This window comes from Bos taurus, chromosome 25 (assembly GCF_002263795.3).
Source record: "Bos taurus isolate L1 Dominette 01449 registration number 42190680 breed Hereford chromosome 25, ARS-UCD2.0, whole genome shotgun sequence".
Classification (NCBI taxonomy): Eukaryota; Metazoa; Chordata; class Mammalia; order Artiodactyla; family Bovidae; genus Bos; species Bos taurus.
The window spans coordinates 17,642,645-17,660,284 of NC_037352.1; the positions used below are offsets into that span (position 1 = coordinate 17,642,645).

The following is a 17,640-nucleotide window of genomic DNA, read 5'->3' on the forward strand; positions in this document are numbered from 1 at the left end:
TCCACAATTATTACTATAAATAAGAATAAATTAAAAGTCCTTATATTATTTGAGATAAATTTTAGGAGATATGTATCAACCTAAGCCAACAGGCATTTGTATGCATGATAACCAGAAGACAACTCCTCATGGACTGCCTTCAAAAATCAGACCTCTTTTAAATATTATTGTATCAAAATATAAAATACAGTCAGAAGGACAAGAGATCAAATACTAATTGGTATAGCCTCTATTATTAAGAGAAGTAATAAATGAGTGTATGAGGAAAACATTCCAAATACACACTCAGCTTTTACTTTTTAAACATCAATAATTAATTTTTACACACACCTAAAAATGTGGAGCAGAGAGCACTGAGATCCACATACATATTTTTCATCTTACATTCATTCTCAAAAAGGAATTGCTTAACCATTATAGATATTGCACAGTGACTCATTCATGTATAGCTCAAACTAGCATTTTTCAGACCTATTGTTTAAAAATAAATAATCAAATAAATACTTATATATATTAGGTGTAGGTAGCCTTTGGTTCATTCACAAAGGGGTGTGATGGAGTCATATCATACACACAGTTAATGAACAGGTACCTGACTACACATGCTTGGCAAAAAAAGAAACAGAAATGCAACTTAACGGGAAATCTGCCCATTCTCCCACACGATGCACACTGCCCTGGGGAGTGTGTGACCTGGAAAATACGAATCTGCTCTTCCCTCATTCAAACTTCCATGAACATCTTTTAGTGGGAGCACCTTGCTGCACCAGTGTGATCCTAACGTTCTCAAATACAATGGAGTCACACAATACGGTCTCTAAATGTAAGTCAATTCTGTCCTGTCTTCAGTGGAAGAAACAGCAAACTGTTCCAATGCTGGGGTAAAAAAAACTTATCTGAGTTAGGAATTTTAAGGGATAGAATATGGTCTCCAACATGGATCCTTCCTGAGAACTTTGCAGAGGTAACTTTGGCTCTGCCAGATTTTTTCCACTGACTTCAGAACTAATCTTTGGGTGAGACGAGACTCTTCTGCAATCATTTAAACAGAGTAGGAATTAGGATCTTTAGGGTGAACGTAACCTAAAGTTGTACTGATTTAATGCTGAGGGTATTGGCTGAAGTTTCGGGATTATGTGGCATTGGAGCCTTTTCTACCCTGCTCATTTATTGCAAGTTCCCTTTAAAAGGGTAGATGTGTCTTCCAATTTAGGGACAAAAGTGCAGTAAAAATCCAGCCCGAGGAACCAAGTGTTTCAAGTGGACTCTCTGCTTTTTGTTGGGTCACCAAAAATATCATACAATTCCAAAATCATGTTGGAATACTTCTTTCAGAACAGGGATAACTTCAAATACTGGTAATCTGGAAGAAGGTTAAAAAAAAAAAACTGAGAAAAACTCCAGCATAGATTTTTCTTTCAAAACACACCATGGTGTACACAGGAGCCTAATGTATTCAAGTCTGTGTGTATGCACACATGAGTGGTAATTCCCAGGGAAACCTCCATTAATTATACCCTAGAACTGTTCTTGCCTTGTACAGGCAAGGGAAGAATAAATAAATTCATATTGTATTATTTTGCAAAGGATCTGGGTTAAATAGCATCACTGAAAACTGGCACCACCCTTTTGAGCCATGTGCATCAAAGGGCAGACATGCAGACAACATGGGCACCTTCTCATCACCATTTGCGACCAAATGGCAATGCCAGCTGGGCTGCGGGGTGGAGCTGAGACTGCCTCCTTTCACACCTGGAGAGCTACTGTTCCTGACCCTCGAAAATTAAATCCAGTTCAAAAGTCACTTCAAATAAAACAGTTTGGTGAGGGCTTCAGCAAGCAGGGTGGCAGAGTTGGCAACACTACACATAAAGGCTTCTCCAGGAAGCTTGAGTGGCACAGCAAGAAGAAGCTATTTCAGTAAAGAGATCATACACAGCTGACTCAAGGGTGGATTGAAACTATGGCAAGAGTGGGCTTATTTTTTGTTTTTCTGGGCTCAAGAATTCCTCCTATGGCCCTGCACACCAGGCAGGGTCTTTGTTTTGGAGGTGTTAGATAAAACCTATACATGATGGCAAATAGAAAGACTGGATCTTAGACCCCTGAGGGTCTGAGGGTCATGGTTATGTTGGTTGGAGCATTTTCACGGAAACTCTGGCCAGAGTTTGTGCAGGATTCAATCCTCCCCTGCCCCCTCAGTGTCATTCTGCAGATAGGTATGTCAGGGCCACTTCAAGACCAAAACCCTCCCTAGGACAAAGGGAGCCTTGGACAATTCCCGAATCGGTCTGCATTGTTAGCTGCTGGTAACAACACAGGGAAATGATGGATGATCTCAGTTCTCAGAAGAAGAGTGTGGGCTCAGCTATGTGTTACTGTGGCTTGATGTGTCACGTAAATGAGCAGTTCCCAGTGACTGGATGATGCCAAGCTTAAGTCCATAGACTATTTCTCTCTGGTGTGTCCTTACAGGCAACAGGAGAATGACACAACCTCCAATGACATCTTCAAGCTGGTAGAGACTTTTGCTGTCTACATGACTTGGTGGAAACAAATGCATAAATGAAAACAAGATTCAAGCTTTTGTTGTTTTTCTCCTCCATCTTTTCTCATCTACCAGTCGGAAAGGTGCTCAGTCTGTGGAGACAGGAAATCAGGTTAGCACTCTTAAGGAGAGCTCTTCAGCCACAGGATGGGCCACATTCCCATCTGGCAATGGATTATGCAGAGGCACTAGGTGTCAAACCTATGGGGTCATGGGGATACTTTTATAGGTTTTCCATTTTTGTCATACTGGTACACCAGCATCTTGATACAGTGTGAGTTGGCCGGTGAGATCCAGGGGCTACTTGTTATGGAAAAGTTATGGTTGGTGTAGAACTGAACGGGTTGCTTCTGGCACTTGAAGAAGGCCTTGAGAGTAGCGGCTGCCATGGCACGGAACCGCTTGCTGATGAAGCAATAGAGGAAGAAGTTGATGGCCGTGTTCAGAAGGGCCAGCATGTTGGCAACATCGGACATGACGTGCACCAGCCAGCGGTTCTGGATGGGTGTCCCGTAAAGGTGGTAGAGGATCATGATGATGCGTGGGGCCCAGAGGGTGGCAAAGATGGAGGTGATGGTAAACAAGATGGCAGTGGTTTTCCCCGTGGAGTAGCCACGGAGGCGAAAATTGCTCTTCCTCCTGAGCTTGTACACAATGATGGAGTTCAAGATGAAGAAGATGGAACAGGGTACCAAGTACACAGTGAAGCAGTGAATCCAGATAAGGACATGATGCATGGACGTGCTGATGTAGTCTTCAGTCCAGAGGTTGGGCCACCAGTAGTAGGGGATACTGGTCAGGAAGCAGGTGATGTAAACACTTACGATGACTTTCCGGGTGCGGGCTGGGTAGGAGAGCGTGTGGTACTTGAGCGGGTGGCATACTGCAATATACCGGTCAATAGTTAATGGGACAGTAATCCAGATGGAAGTGTGGATGGATGAGAATTCCAGCACTTCTATGATCTTGTCGGGTACCTGAGGCATCTGCATGTTCAAGATGAAATCTTCCAATAGGAAGTCCACGAACACAATGAAAAAGAGGACCAAGATGTCAGCAGCAGCAAGTGCCAAGAGATAGTTGTACGAAGACTTCTGTCTCCTAGCCACCAGCTGAGAGAGGATGATCACGGTTAGGATATTTGCTGTGGAGAGAAGAGAATCTGGTTTACATCTGAAGCAAGGTGACTTTACTGGTTACTAGGGGCCCCTTAGGAATAGTGTCTTGGGCACTCCCACGGAAATCAAAGGGACTGAACCCATGTTCTTGAGGGAAACTTCTGCACTGCAGTTGCATCTCATATAAACATCCTGATACTATATGACAAAATTTCATGTTCACATTGTACTTTTTCTGTCCTCACGCAGTCACAACAGTGGTGCTGTGGTTGTCCTCATTTCTGAAATGAAACTGAGGTTCAGAGAACGCAAGGAACTCGCTTAGAGTCAAGAGTTAGTAATTCATGTGACAGGAAACAAACTCAGATCTCCTAATCCTTAATCCTGTGCTCTTTCTTTCGTTTGACTTCAAGGAGGATATGGGGCTGGAATGGCATTTCCTGTGCTCAGGTAGGAGATTGGACTCTATGACCTCTAGAGAATCTTTAGAACTTAGATTTTAAGACCTTTCCTTTGTAAGTGGGTTTAGAATGGAGAAGATTATGACCTTTAAATTATTTTTTAAATAAATTATATTTATTTTTAGAATAAGTAGTCTATACACATGGTACATAATTAAAGTTAATATGAGAGAAAGATAAAATTTCCTTCCACTCTTATACTCCAACCACCCAATTACCCCTCCCTCAGGGCAATCATAGTTAAATAATTAGTGCTTTACATGTCTGTGTAATACATGTTGTATATAGTTTTGCAAAAAGAATAGTAATACATTATTTTTCTGGAGATCAGAATTGTTTTGAAATGCATCCACATACTTTCTGATCAATTTTAAGAAGCAAATATCTCTCTGAGTAAGATACATCTGCAAAGTCATTAGGGACTCATTCTAAAAGGATATCCCAATGGATAACATCTGAAAGTCATTCTACACTTGACTCTCATTAACTTACAACCAACTCTGAAATTTGAACATTGTTAATCATAGTTTTCGGAGAAGGCAATGGCACCCCACTCCAGTACTCTTGCCTGGAAAATCCCATGGATGGAGGAGCCTGGTGGGCTGCAGTCCATGGGGTCGCTAAGAGTCGGACATGACTGAGCAACTTCACTTTCACTTTTCCCTTTCATGCATTGGAGAAGGAAATGGCAATCCACTCCAGTGTTCTTGCCTGGAGAATCCCAGGGACGGGGGAGCCTGGTGGGCTGCCATCTCTGGGGTCGCACAGAGTCGGACACGACTGAAGTGACTTAGCAGTCATAGTTTGCAAACAAGGGTCTCAGAGAATTTATGTCCCTTGTTTGAAGTGCAGTGGCAGGGCTGGTATCCAGGGCTGTCTTGCATGCATCTTTAAAATTATTTCACAATAGTTCACAAGTGAAAATGTAGTATACACACCCTGGCGTATTCATCACTCAGATTAAACAAATGTTAACATCTTGCCACATATGCTTTAATTTTGTTTTTAAAGAAGGAATGATGCTATATTCACAGTTGAAGTCTTCTTTGAAATTGTTCCAGCTCATCCTTTCCTTCTCCCATTCCCTCCCTAGAGGCAGCCACAGTGCTGTCGTCTCTGGGGCCACATTTGCATAATCTTAACTTTCTTTTATGCAGAACCTGCCACTCTACATGATGCTGTTTTTCACTCAACAAGATGCTTTTGAGATCTATTTTTACTGATACATGTAGATCTGTTTGACTCATCTTAATGACTATAGAGCAATCCCATTAATAAATTTGCCAGAATTTATTTATTCACTTATCCATAGACATATTTATGCATATACAAACGTATGTCTATATATGCCTCTATGTATATATACACGTATTGCATAGACATATACATCTAGCTGTCTACAGTGTATATATATACTGACATATTATATGGACATCTATATGTGGATATATATACACACACACGCATTTAAACTGGTTTCAGGATTTTGCTCTCACAATCTGCTATAGTTAATACCTTGATATGGCTCTCCATGAGAAGTAGCTACATGTGAGAGTTTCTCTCAGGTAGTATATACATATTAGAAGTGTGTTTCCTATGTTTCAGAGTATGTGCACCTTCGCCTTTACCGGATATTGCTGAACTGCTCCGTAGAGTGGTGTTACTAACCTGCACTCCCAGCAGTAGACTATGAGTGTTCCAGTTGCTCATGACCTCTCTGTACTTGGCATTGTCAGGTTTTTGATTTATTTGTTTAAGTCTGTGCTGTCCTTGTTCTTGTTCAAGGCACTTGGAAATTACATTTTGAAGTGGTGGAGAGTTAAGGTACCAATTATATTAATTATCCAGTATTCAAACCCAGGACTAATACCCAAGCTCAAAACCACTTGATAATATCAATACTTCTAAACAGGGGTGGGAATACCATGCAGGTATGCTACACCCTGTATAATGAAGAAACATTATAAATAAACTTTAAGTCAACACCTAAGAAAAGAGGCCCATTAAAGCAAAATTCTTTGTTTTATTAATCCTGAAATTTCAAAAATTTACTTATCCAGCTTTGTCTGACTTTATGGCATATCACGTTCCACTTTGTTTCCAGCCAGAGAAAAGTGATTTCTGTTCTCTAGGTTGCCTCTGACTTAGAAAAGTGCCATTATTTCTCAGAACCTCTTTTTCCATTCATTAAATAATGCCCACGCTCTCTCTCATGTCCCTGCTCTGCTCCCGCCTTATAAGGGAAGACAGAATGAATAAATGCTGAGGTCTCCCCAGAAAAAAATGTCATACAGTCATCCTTTAGTATCCACAGGGTATTGGTTCCAGGACCCCCCTGTGATACCAAAATCTGCCACTGCTCTAGTCCTGTGTATAAAATTGTAGAGTACAGATGGCTCTCTGACTCTCTGGGTTGCCATTCACAAATACAGAGAGCTGACTGTATATATTCTGCAGAGAGTGACTCTTCACCACCATCTCTTACTTCTTCATCGAAACCTATTTGTAGTGTGGTGCTAAAAATCTTTCATAACTGAACTCTTTAAAAATATTCAAGCTCCATCTAATTAGTCCTTTAAGCCAGGCAAGTCATCAACTTCAGATGAAATTGCCAGCTATTCATATTTGACATTTCCTTAAGTTCCTAGTAATTGCATCTCTCGAGAAACTAACCCGCAGCCATTGAGTTTCCCATTTCTTTCATGCAGGTAGATTTGCCCCCAAGGCAACATCAAGAACACTTAAGACATCCTTGGGATGAGAGAGATGTGTGAGCCACAGAGACCCAGAGGGGAATGGAACAGTGCCTGTGTATTGATTTTCTGAAAAAGAAATCAGAAAGTAGAATTTTCAACTCTTAAGGTTTGACATTTGCTATAATTCCTCACACTGAAAAATCCTTTCATTTCCACTGTGACAGTTTTTTCCCCAAAGAAAAGGAGCGGTGTTGACAGGCCCTGTATTTATAAAGGTTGAATAAGCGAAGGAACCCGAGTCATCACCACCTGAAATTCCATTTCTTAGTTTTTTCCTCAAACTAACTGGCCCAAGAATCTGTTGTGTGGAAACCCAACCAAATCCCATCCAAGCAAGTCCCCATGAACTTCATGATCAAAATGTCAATGCTTCTAAAAAACAAATCCTTTCTGTCAATGTTGTCTTTGGACAGGTTTAAGCTCCTGGGTAATATAAAGCCCATGTTTTGCGATTGCAAAGCTTCTTGGTTATATTATTGGGGGGATTCGTTTCCTATACTTTGCAGCTTACCGTACACAAATTTGAGAGGATTTGGGGAACAGCTAAAAGAACAACACAGGTCGGGCTGTCAGACCCCACCACTGGACGGTTGACTGGAGCAGAGGGGAAGGGTAAAGGTCTTTCCGAGGTATTTTCTATGTCTATGAGGTCTAAGAGTCCCTTCAGATTCCTCAGAAGAGCCCTGACTGGGAGTTCTGAGTTTACATCTCTTAATTCTGCTACATGTCTCTTTTTTTTGGTCTTTGAAAATTATTTTTTTCAATTATAAAAGTAAAATATACTTGCAAAAATTAAACATATCACTGCATAATAATATTATTAACTTACTTTTATTGAACATTTATTTTTAAGCATCTTACACACAATACTTCAATTTAATCTTTACAACCACCCTGTGAGGTCTTAACAGTTATCTGAAAGCTTTGAGGCTCAGAGAGGTTATAAGTAACTTGTTTGAGGTCACTCAGAAAGCGAGTGGTGAGCCAGGACAGCCAGGCTTTTTGTCTCCTGCATTTGTACATTTAACTATTACATCAGACCCTGGAAAGTGAAAGTCTGTCCAAATCCTATTTCCTAGAAATATTACAGTATCTAGTTGCTTAGATGGCCCTCAGTGAACCACCTCCTGGTATTCATGCCTTTGTGTAGTCTCTTCCGTTTGATTCAGAGTCGGTCCCGTGACTCCCTTTTAACCAGTAGACTATTGTGGGAGTGACATTGCACAACTAGACTGTAAGTTTTTCAAAAGAATACTTGCTTTGGGAAGCTCTGTCTTGGAGTCCAACTGTGAGAAGTCCATGTCACTTCCAGAGGCCGTGTGTAGGGACTCTGATTGAAAGCCCCAGGTGAGTTCATAGCTGACATCCAACACCAGTTGTCATGTGAGTGAGCACTCTTGGATGTCCAGCTCAGTGGAACCCCCGATAACTGCAGTCCCAGCTGCGCCTCTGCTGCAACTGCTAGAGACCTGGAGCAAGAGCCATCCAGCTGAGCCCAGTCAGCCTAAGAACCAGGACAAACAATCCCAAACTGTTGTGTTAAGGCTCTAAGTACTGGTTTACAATAGTTTACGATGCTGCAACCAGAACAGAGGTTAAGCATTTGGTGTTTGTTTCTCCAGGATATTTATATGCCTATAATTATAAATATAATTAGTAATATGATCATCACCGCAAAATGAGATCATACACTAATACTGTCATGCAAGCTGGTTTTTTTTTTTTTAATTAGAAATTAGAATCTTCCTATGTCAACAATAGAGAAGGCAATGGCACCCCACTCCAGTACTCTTGCCTGGAAAATCCCATGGATGGAGGAGCCTGGTAGGCTGCAGTCCATGGGGTCGCTAAGAGTCAGACATGACTGAGCAACTTCACTTTCACTTTTCACTTTCATGCATTGGAGAAGGAAATAGCAACCCACTCCAGTGTTCTTGCCTGGAACACTGCCTGCCCAGGGACAGGGGAGCCTGGTGGGCTGCCGTCTATGGGGTTGCACAGAGTCGGACACGACTGAAGCGACTTAGCAGCAGCAGCAGCATGTCAACAATATTCATGAAATATTCACCTATGGATGGACATTACTTGTTTTATTATTTTGGCCGCTACAGAGTTTTTATTATTTTGGCCACTACAGTTTTGGCCACTACAGATGTTTACAAATATATAAACATCTTTGCATATTTCTGTGGAATAAGTTCTCCAAAGTAGAAATGCTGGTTTAAAGGATAACACATTTTTTCTCTTCCCCTCTCTCTCCTTCCTTCCCTTTCTCCCTTTTCGCTTTCTTCTTCTCTCTTTCCCTCCCTGTCTGCCTCCTCTCTTCCTAAAGACAGCTAATAGAATTTGTAAGAAGGAAAGGAGCTCAAGTTGAAGCTACAAAAAGATTTAGGTTAGACAGCAAAGAGCACTTTCTGACTGCAGTGGCAGTTACGTGAACTAGAGCAGGCCATTGATACCACAGCCGTTTGGTCCATGCAGGTCTTCCAAAAAGAAAGTTGTGTATTTGGGCTGATTAAATTCCTGGGATTACCTTCTATAAATCCTCTCTCTCTGCATTCTAAATCATGTTCTTGTGAATTTCCCAAAAGAGAACCATTCAACCCTTTCAGCCACCATCCCCTGTGACTTAAATGAATCCTCCTCTCCTTCAGATGCCCATGTTTTGCACTAGAAGAGGCAGTCCACATGTCCTACAGATACAGCAGGACCCCTGACATTGTGAGCAATTCTGGTCATGTTATTTATGTGGCTGCTGGAAGGTACCTCAAGGACAGATTTTTAGGAAAAGCAATTTCCAAGTCCTGCAAGCAAGAAATCAGCAGTGTCCTTGTTTAGTCAGCTGTGGGGGCTGAATTGTGTGATGGGACATTGCCTCTTTTGGGCTGTCACTTTCCTACTGTTACCTTTTCAATTACAGATCTTGGAGTGGAGAAAGGGGAAACAAAATGATGCTAGCTCTGGAATCCTGAACCAGGCTGGTGCTACTGCCCTGGTTCCCTTGTGGTGGGGAGGGCACCAGGTTGCTGCATCTAGAGGGTCCAGAAGAGGAAGGAGGCATTGTTTCCATTGCAGCTGCCACACCTGCGATGCAGAGTATCAGGTGTGTGGTGGGGGGTGATGGGGCTCAGAGCTACACAACTGATGCCTTCCCCAAGAAGTACAGCTCTGCAGTGTTTGATGATTATAGTGCCCTGAGTGCATGGTGGGCCCAAACCTGTGGGATGCAGGGCCAGGGGGAGTATGACCCTCTTGTATACTCTCCCACCCTTAGGCCAATGTCTTTGTCATCTGTGCCTCCACTGCAGAGAATGTGTGGCATCAGTGGCATCCGGAAGTGGGTTACCACTACCCGGAGGTGCCCAGCCTCCTGGTGGACATCAGGGAAGACCCGAGAGCCCAGCCTGATACCTGTGGCTTCTCAAGGAGCAGAGCAGACCCATGCTGTGTGCTAGGAGGGGGGCTCAACTTGGCGGCAGGACAGCACTCAGCTTGGGACATCCCCTGCCTCTGACGAGTTGTGCCTTGAGTGCCCCAGCTGAGCCTAAAGGACAATTCTGAACCCCCTGGAGGTGTTTCCCGAATGCCTTTAAAAAAGGCCCACAGGAAAGGGCTTTGGGCTCTGCTCCACGCTGCTTGGGAACACCAGGTACTCTTGAGAGCTCAAGGTTGTGCCCCTCCCCAAGAAGCAGCCCGGTGCCCCTCCCTGCTTTCCCACAGACACTGCTGCCTAGGTGCTGCGTCCTGTTAGGTAAAGAGCTCTCAGCTGTCCTGTCCTTAACTGCTCCCTCACTGCTCTTCAAACTCTTCCCTGCTCAAGATGCTCTCTCCTTTCCCCAAAGAAGGAGCCACAAAACCCAAGGAAAACAAATGCATCCTAACCTACCCCCACGTGCCCAGGCTGCTTCTGCATCTGCTGACTGACTCCGCCCCCACCCCCTCTGGACCTTTCCCACCCCATCAGCATCAGGAAAATCTGTCTCCAGTGGGGGTGGGGTGGTGGGGAAGATGATGCTGACAAGACTTGGTATTCAGATTTTTTGATCTCTGTGGATGGTGTCAGGAGGTCTTCAGGAGGTTGTGCCCTCCTGAGGGCTCCTAGGAGAGGAGCAGGGAAGGGTTTCCAACCCCAGGCACTGCCTGCTGGCCAGTGGCCATCCTTGTTTCCTGTTGTTCCACTTGGTTCAGAGCAGAAGCCAGGGAATGTGGAATGTCCTTCCTGAAGTTGGTTGTTAGAGGCATAAAACTGACTGTGGCTGGTGGAGTGGAGATCAGGTGGCGGGGCCCCACCTCATAGGAAGGTAATCCCTGAGAGATGCCTTCAAGATTCCTGGAAGGGCCGTTTGTTCCTTTTGCTCTTTACAGGCTAAAAGTTGCAAATCGTAGTGGAAGAAGTTATGAAGTAGAGTGACTAATCTCCCTGAGCCTCATTTCCTACATCTGTGAATTTGGCATCAATATAAATGATACCATCATAGACTGATGGAAAGATAGAGGAAATACAGTGTGTAAAATGCTCCCAGAACATGGTGAGCACTCTGTAAATGTTAGTTGTTACTTTTCACATCTGGCCTGAACACACTGTTCAGTTCAGCAGACAATATTGAGCTGGAGGCCAGACCCCGTGCTGGAAGTACAGCTGAATAGGAGAGAGTCCGAGCTCTCAACGAATCCATAGAAGAGTCCTGTTTACCTCTATGGATCATTCTGGGCATTACAGTCCTGTCACCTTATCTGGAAATTCTTCATTCCCAATCCCTCTAGCTGCATCTGTATTTCACCTCCAGCCTCCTCTTTGTTTCTCTGTTTGGTGGAGGAAAAACATTGTGCTTTACTACTTGATGATTCAGTTGTCTCTTCCGTTCTCTGAAACAGCCTCTGTTCTTTTTAAATTCTAGTTCTTATTTTGATAGCCCCTTAATTTTCTTTGTAACTTTACTATCATGTCCTTCACTGTTATACTACTTGTCGCCACACATAGCATTTGAATGTATTCTTTTCATAGTAGGATCAGTGTTTCCTGCTTTCTTTGAATCACTCTAGGATCTCATGCCTAGCATGAGAGCAGAGCTTGAGGCAGGGATGACAAAAATATTAAATCTTCAATTGATTGGTAGGGGCTGCTGGGCACCATATTGAAACTTTCCCCAAAATCACACCTGTGTTTGGTAGTGCTGTGATGGATTGGTGATGTCTACCATCATGGGAGAAAAAAAACAAAAACGCTGTGGGGATTTGCCCTGAGGAAGTCTTAGGACCTGGATCCATGGTGCAGCTTTCCTTTCCCTCAGAACTTAAGGAAGTAGTCATTTCCGGTGTTGACCAGGACTAGTTGAGACCTAGCAAGACAACCCACTCCAATATTCTTGCCTGGAGAATTTCATGGACAGAGGAGCCTGGCGGGCTACAGTCCATGGAGTCACAAGAGTCAGACACGACTTAGCGACTAAACCACTGTCAACCAAGCCTGCCTTTGCAGTTGCCTAGTCAGCAAGAGCTAAGATGGCTGCCACCCCAGGCCAGTCAGTCTGACTCAGGGCAATGGGGAGAAGGGAGTCAGCATCTAGGCCAAGGGCCAATCAGTTGGCCTTCTCTTGTCAGTAAAATTGATTCTGGCTTTTTGACCAGGGGCAGCTTCTTTGGGTAACCACGACAACTACTAGATTCTCAACTGGGAAACCACATTCAAGTTGGCCAACTACTCAAATGTCTCCAAACCACACTTCTCAGTGCCAAGCTTCATTGTCTTATGACTGCCATATATTGAGCATCTACTGTGTGCTGGGTGGCTTTGTATAGATGAGATGATTTTATGAGATTTGCTGGTGAACATTTTTACTTTCAAAGTTATGCATTTAATTTAAATGGTATTAGAGGAATGTTATTTTTCCATTTAGGGCAGTGATCAAAGCCTGTGTATAAAATAACTTTATTTAAAAAGTGAGTTGATTTAAAGAAGTATATAAAATGGCAGTGCAAGCATTCTCTGATCTCCACTTTACAAATGAGGAGAAACTAATATTCGGGAAGGGTGAGCCACCTGCCCAAGATGGCACAGCTGGGAAGTCTAAGAAGCATTTTGAGAGCACTTGATGGTGCCATTCTGGGTCAAGTTTTGTACCAAGTGAGGGATGCAGCTGTGTTTTCTCAGCTCTGAGGCTTTTGTCACAGAGACAGATGTGGGCAGGGCTTGAGGTGACTGGCCAGAAAACACAGAGCAGAAGAGTTATCAGAAAGGACGGGCTTGGGTTAAAGTGAGAGGCATGAATTTTGGAGTCTGGAGGAGCTGGGTTAGCGCTCCAGATCCTCACATTTCTCATGGCACCCTTGGGCAAGTAAATGCAGGGGGAACTGATAAATGAGGGTAACAGTCGTGTCTGGTCCAGAGGGCTATTTTGAGGATTAGAGGGAATCACACACAGATAAAGCTCTTGGCATGGTGCCTGGTACAGGGAGAGCGTGTGGTAAATGGTCTCAGTTAGTGTCTTTGAGTGTGATGACCAGTCCTGTGAAGGCGACAAACTGAACCAGGCAAAAGCCTGATGCAGAGGCAACAGCACGAATCCAGGTGGGGCTTCTCCTGGTGTAGTTCTTGAGGTTTGGAGAACTGGCTCTAGAAGAGACCTCTGACTTATTTTTCTTACTTGGTCAGTAAAAGTGTCCTTCATGCTGCTGTATGTTACACATGAAAGTTGTTAAGAGAGTAAATCCTAAGAGTTCTCATCACAAGGAAAACTATTTTTGTTTCCTTCTCTGCTTTCTCTTTTTCTTGTATTGCATCTGTATGAGATGACGATGTCAACTAAACTTATTGGAGTAATCATTTCATACTATATGTAAGTCAGCCATCATACTGTACATCTTACACTTATGCCAATGATATCTTGATAAAACTGAAGAAAGAAAGCATCCTTAGCCTTTCCAATTTTTTTAGGAGACTCCTTGGGATTAGACTGAGTTCTCACATAGACACTTCTGTGCTCCTGGACAAGTCGCTTCCCTTCTCAGAGCCTCAATTTCCAGATCTGCAAAGTGAGCTAGTTAATAAAGCAATAATTTAAAAAATAGCATCATAGCTCCCATTTGGTAAAGGTGAGCAGGGGTTTAACACAAGGTACACAAGAAAAGGGAGGGCTCCCAGAGAGTGTGACCAGTATGTGCCAAGGCAAAGAGAAGGAAAAAGGAAGATCCCTCACCATCCTCTCAGAGCTGCTGCTGCTGCTGCTTGGTTGCTTAGTCGTGTCCAACTCTGTGCGACCCCAGAGACGGCAGCCCACCAGGCTCCCCCGTCCCTGGGATTCTCTCAGGGCAGCTAACAGTTACTGAGTGTTTACATGTGTCAGACTCTGAACTCAGTTCTTCATCTACGAAGAATATTTCATGTCTATAATATCAAACATTATCTAATATTAAATATCCAACAGGGCTTCCCTAGTGGCTCAGATAGTAAAGAATCTGCCCACAATGTAGGAAGCCTGGGTTCGATTCCTGGGTCGGGAAGATCCCCTGGAGAACAGAACGGCAACCCACTCCGGTATTCTTGCCTGGAAAATTTTATGGACAGAGGATCCTGGCAGACTACAGTCCGTGGTATTGCAAAGAGTCAGACATGACTGAGTGACTAACACTTTCACTTTCAAATATCCAATATAAAATATTTGCTAATAAAGTAAATACTCTTTTCATCCCTTTATTATAGATGAGAGAGACTGAGGCTCAGAGGGTGAAGAAGTTGACTGAAGTTGGATGCAAAAGTGTCAAATGCCTCTCCCAGTTCTTCCACTCACACAGATCTGTAATACAAGGGCTGAGCATATGCAGTAATAATTGGGACATTTATTAATAATGATTCCCTTTACTAGGCACTTGCTATTGTGGCCCACTTGTTACAGGTTTTACTGGAATCAGATTTAATCCTTACACAACATTAAGAGATAGATACTATTTATTAATAGGCCCATTATAGAGTTGAGAACACTGAGGCTCAGTGGGTTAAGAGACTGGCCCACTACATGTGCGCTGGACCTAGGATCCAAAAACAATTTATTAGACTTTAGAGTATGTTTGATTAGCTCAAGGGAACTGACCATTAAGTAGAAAAGGGTCAATTCTTTCTCTGTTTCTTTCTTTTTTTTTTTAACAGTGGGTATGAGCTGGCATGTATATAGCATGAGGTAGCTGAGGGAAAAATTCCCTACAGAGGATTTGTAAGTCCTTCAAGAATACTCACCAACTGGTATAGCCACTATGGAGAATGGTATGGAGGTTCCTTAAAAAACTAAAAATAGAGCAGTGCCACCTCTGGGCATATATCCAGAGAAAAACATGATCCCAAAGGGTACATGCACCCCAGTGTTCATTGCAGCACTGTTTACAGTAGCCAAGACACGGAAGCAACCTAAATGTCCATCAACAGAGGGATGAATAAAGAAGATGTAGTACATATATACAATGAACTATTACTCTGCCATTAAAAAGAATGAAATAGAGCCAACATGAATGGACCTAGAGATTAGAGATTGTCATACTAAGTGCTAAGTCACTTCAGTCATGTCTGACTCTTTGTGACCCCGTGGACTATAGCCCATGAGGATCCTCTGCCCATGGGATTTTTCAGGCAACAATACTGGAGTGAGTTGCCATCCTCCTCCAGAGGATCTCTTCCCAACCCAGAGATCAAACCTGGGTCTCTTATATCTCCTGCATTGGCAGGTGGGTTCTTTACCTCTAGCGCCACCTGGGAAGCCCTGAGATTGTCATACTGAGTGAAGTAAATCAGACAGAGAAGGCAAAATATCATATGACATCCCTTATATGTGGAATCTAAAAAGAAATGATACAAATGAACTTACAAAATAGAAAGGGACTCAGAGACATAGTGAACAATCATGATTGCCAGGGGGAAAGAAGGGGAGGGAGTGATGGGGAGTTTGGGATGGACATGTACACTGCTGTATTTAAAATGGATAACCAATGAGGACATACTGCATAGCGCATGGAACTCTGCTCAATGATGTGCAACAGTCTGGATGGGAAGGGAGTTTGGGGGAGAATGGAAACAGGTATACATATGGCTGAACTCTTTCACTGTTCACCTGCAATTATCACAGCATTGTTAACTGGCTATACCCCAATACAAAGTAAGAAGTTATTTTTTTTAAAAAAGGACACCTACCACTCCCAGCCCCTGGGAATAAACAAGGGTAAAGAGACAGGGGGTTCATCTCTGCCTCTGAGGGTCTAATTTCTTCCTTCAAGTACAAGGCTTATGACTGGGGCCCTCTCCATGGCTCCTCCGGATATGGAATGGTGCTCACACCGGCTAATCCTCCCTGGGATTCACCCCAGGTGCTTGCCACTGGTGGCTGCTGTGTACACAGGATGTTCATTTGCTTGACAGTTTTGTGGACCCAGAGTGATGGTCACTGGGTGTCAGGGGACCAACAGGAAATCAGAGGCTTCTGGGCTCTTCATCTGGAGTTCACTTGGGTGTCAGAGGCTAATTGTGGCTGCGCTCAGGTTGTCACTGTTTGATTAAACATTTTGCGCTAAGCACCATCTGTCTCCCAATGGCTGCTGGGGGTAGGTATTTGCAGCTATGGGCAAATTTCTTATCAATCATGCATATAAAACACAGCCAGTATGAAAGCTTCATTTCTGTTGCCTGTCTTCTTCTGTGCAGTCAAGGACAATGGGACAATTAAAGGAGGCTGGCACTCATTTACACACTTCACAAACATTTACTGAGCAACTCACCCTGTGCCAGGCACGGGGCCATGCACTGCAGATGCAGTGCTGTGCAAACACATAGGTAGGGAAAGAGGTTGCATGACTGAGAAGCGAGTGTGATCTAGAGGGCCCAGGTATTTTCTTGGTCCCACAGGGAGAAGGTGGGAATGAATTCTGACTTTGGGGCCTGGGAAAGCTGCATGAAAGTGTGAAGAGGAGCTGGGATCCAGGACCTGCATGAGCAAAGGAAATGGGGTCATAGGTGACACAGTCAAGAACGAGGAACATAATAGATAAATTAAACAAATAATTCTTCAGCTAATAACCCAAGCTGTCTTTCTAGCCTGAAGGCTCTCTTTCCAGGGGCCATTTCCTAGGGACAGCTGATTGCCCTGCAGCTAAAGCCAGGTATAACCTGCAGCAATCAGCTGTCGACTTTGCACCTCCAGCTGCTTTCTAGAATAAGGTCTGCATCAAATGTCTCCAAGTTAAAAGAAGGAAAAGCAATACCAGGTGATGCCAAGAAACAAATCCCACTCACTAGGATAACAAAAGTCCCAGGACACGTTGTAAAGGTTAATCTACTTACCCAGGGTTCCACTGCTATAGACACCACCAACCTGAGCACAACTCTCGCAACCACTTCTTTGATGATTTGGGAGGCACTTCAGGGATTCCCAGTGTCATCCCAGAATGAAAAGAGGCAAAGAGTAAAGATTCTGGAGACTTGCTGCTAGGGTGCAACCCTGTTTCTGCCACTTTCTAGCTGTGTGAACTTGGACAATTTACTTAACCTTTCTGTGCTTCACTTGGTACATCTATGTAAAAGATGATACAGTACAGGCTTTTGTGAGCATTAAATGAATTAATACATGGAAAGTGTCAAGCACAGTGCATGGTACCATATAGGCCATATAATTTTAACACCATAACTATTAGGTTAGAAGTCCAGAAGGGCATGAAGTGTATTTGCTTATTACTATTCACGTATTGCCAACCTCTTACACAGTCCCAAGCATATGATTGTT

General features: G+C 43.4%; 1 protein-coding gene across 1 annotated transcript in view; it reads right to left on the minus strand.

The window, feature by feature from the left end:
* Positions 1-2,757: 2,757 nt before the first annotated feature.
* Positions 2,758-17,640, minus strand: part of GPR139 (G protein-coupled receptor 139) — a 42,567-nt gene continuing 27,684 nt past the window's right edge. Inside the window, exon 2 of the mRNA NM_001192765.1 lies at positions 2,758-3,692. Within this exon, the coding sequence (NP_001179694.1) occupies positions 2,758-3,692 (935 nt within the window). The remainder of the gene's footprint in view (positions 3,693-17,640) is intronic.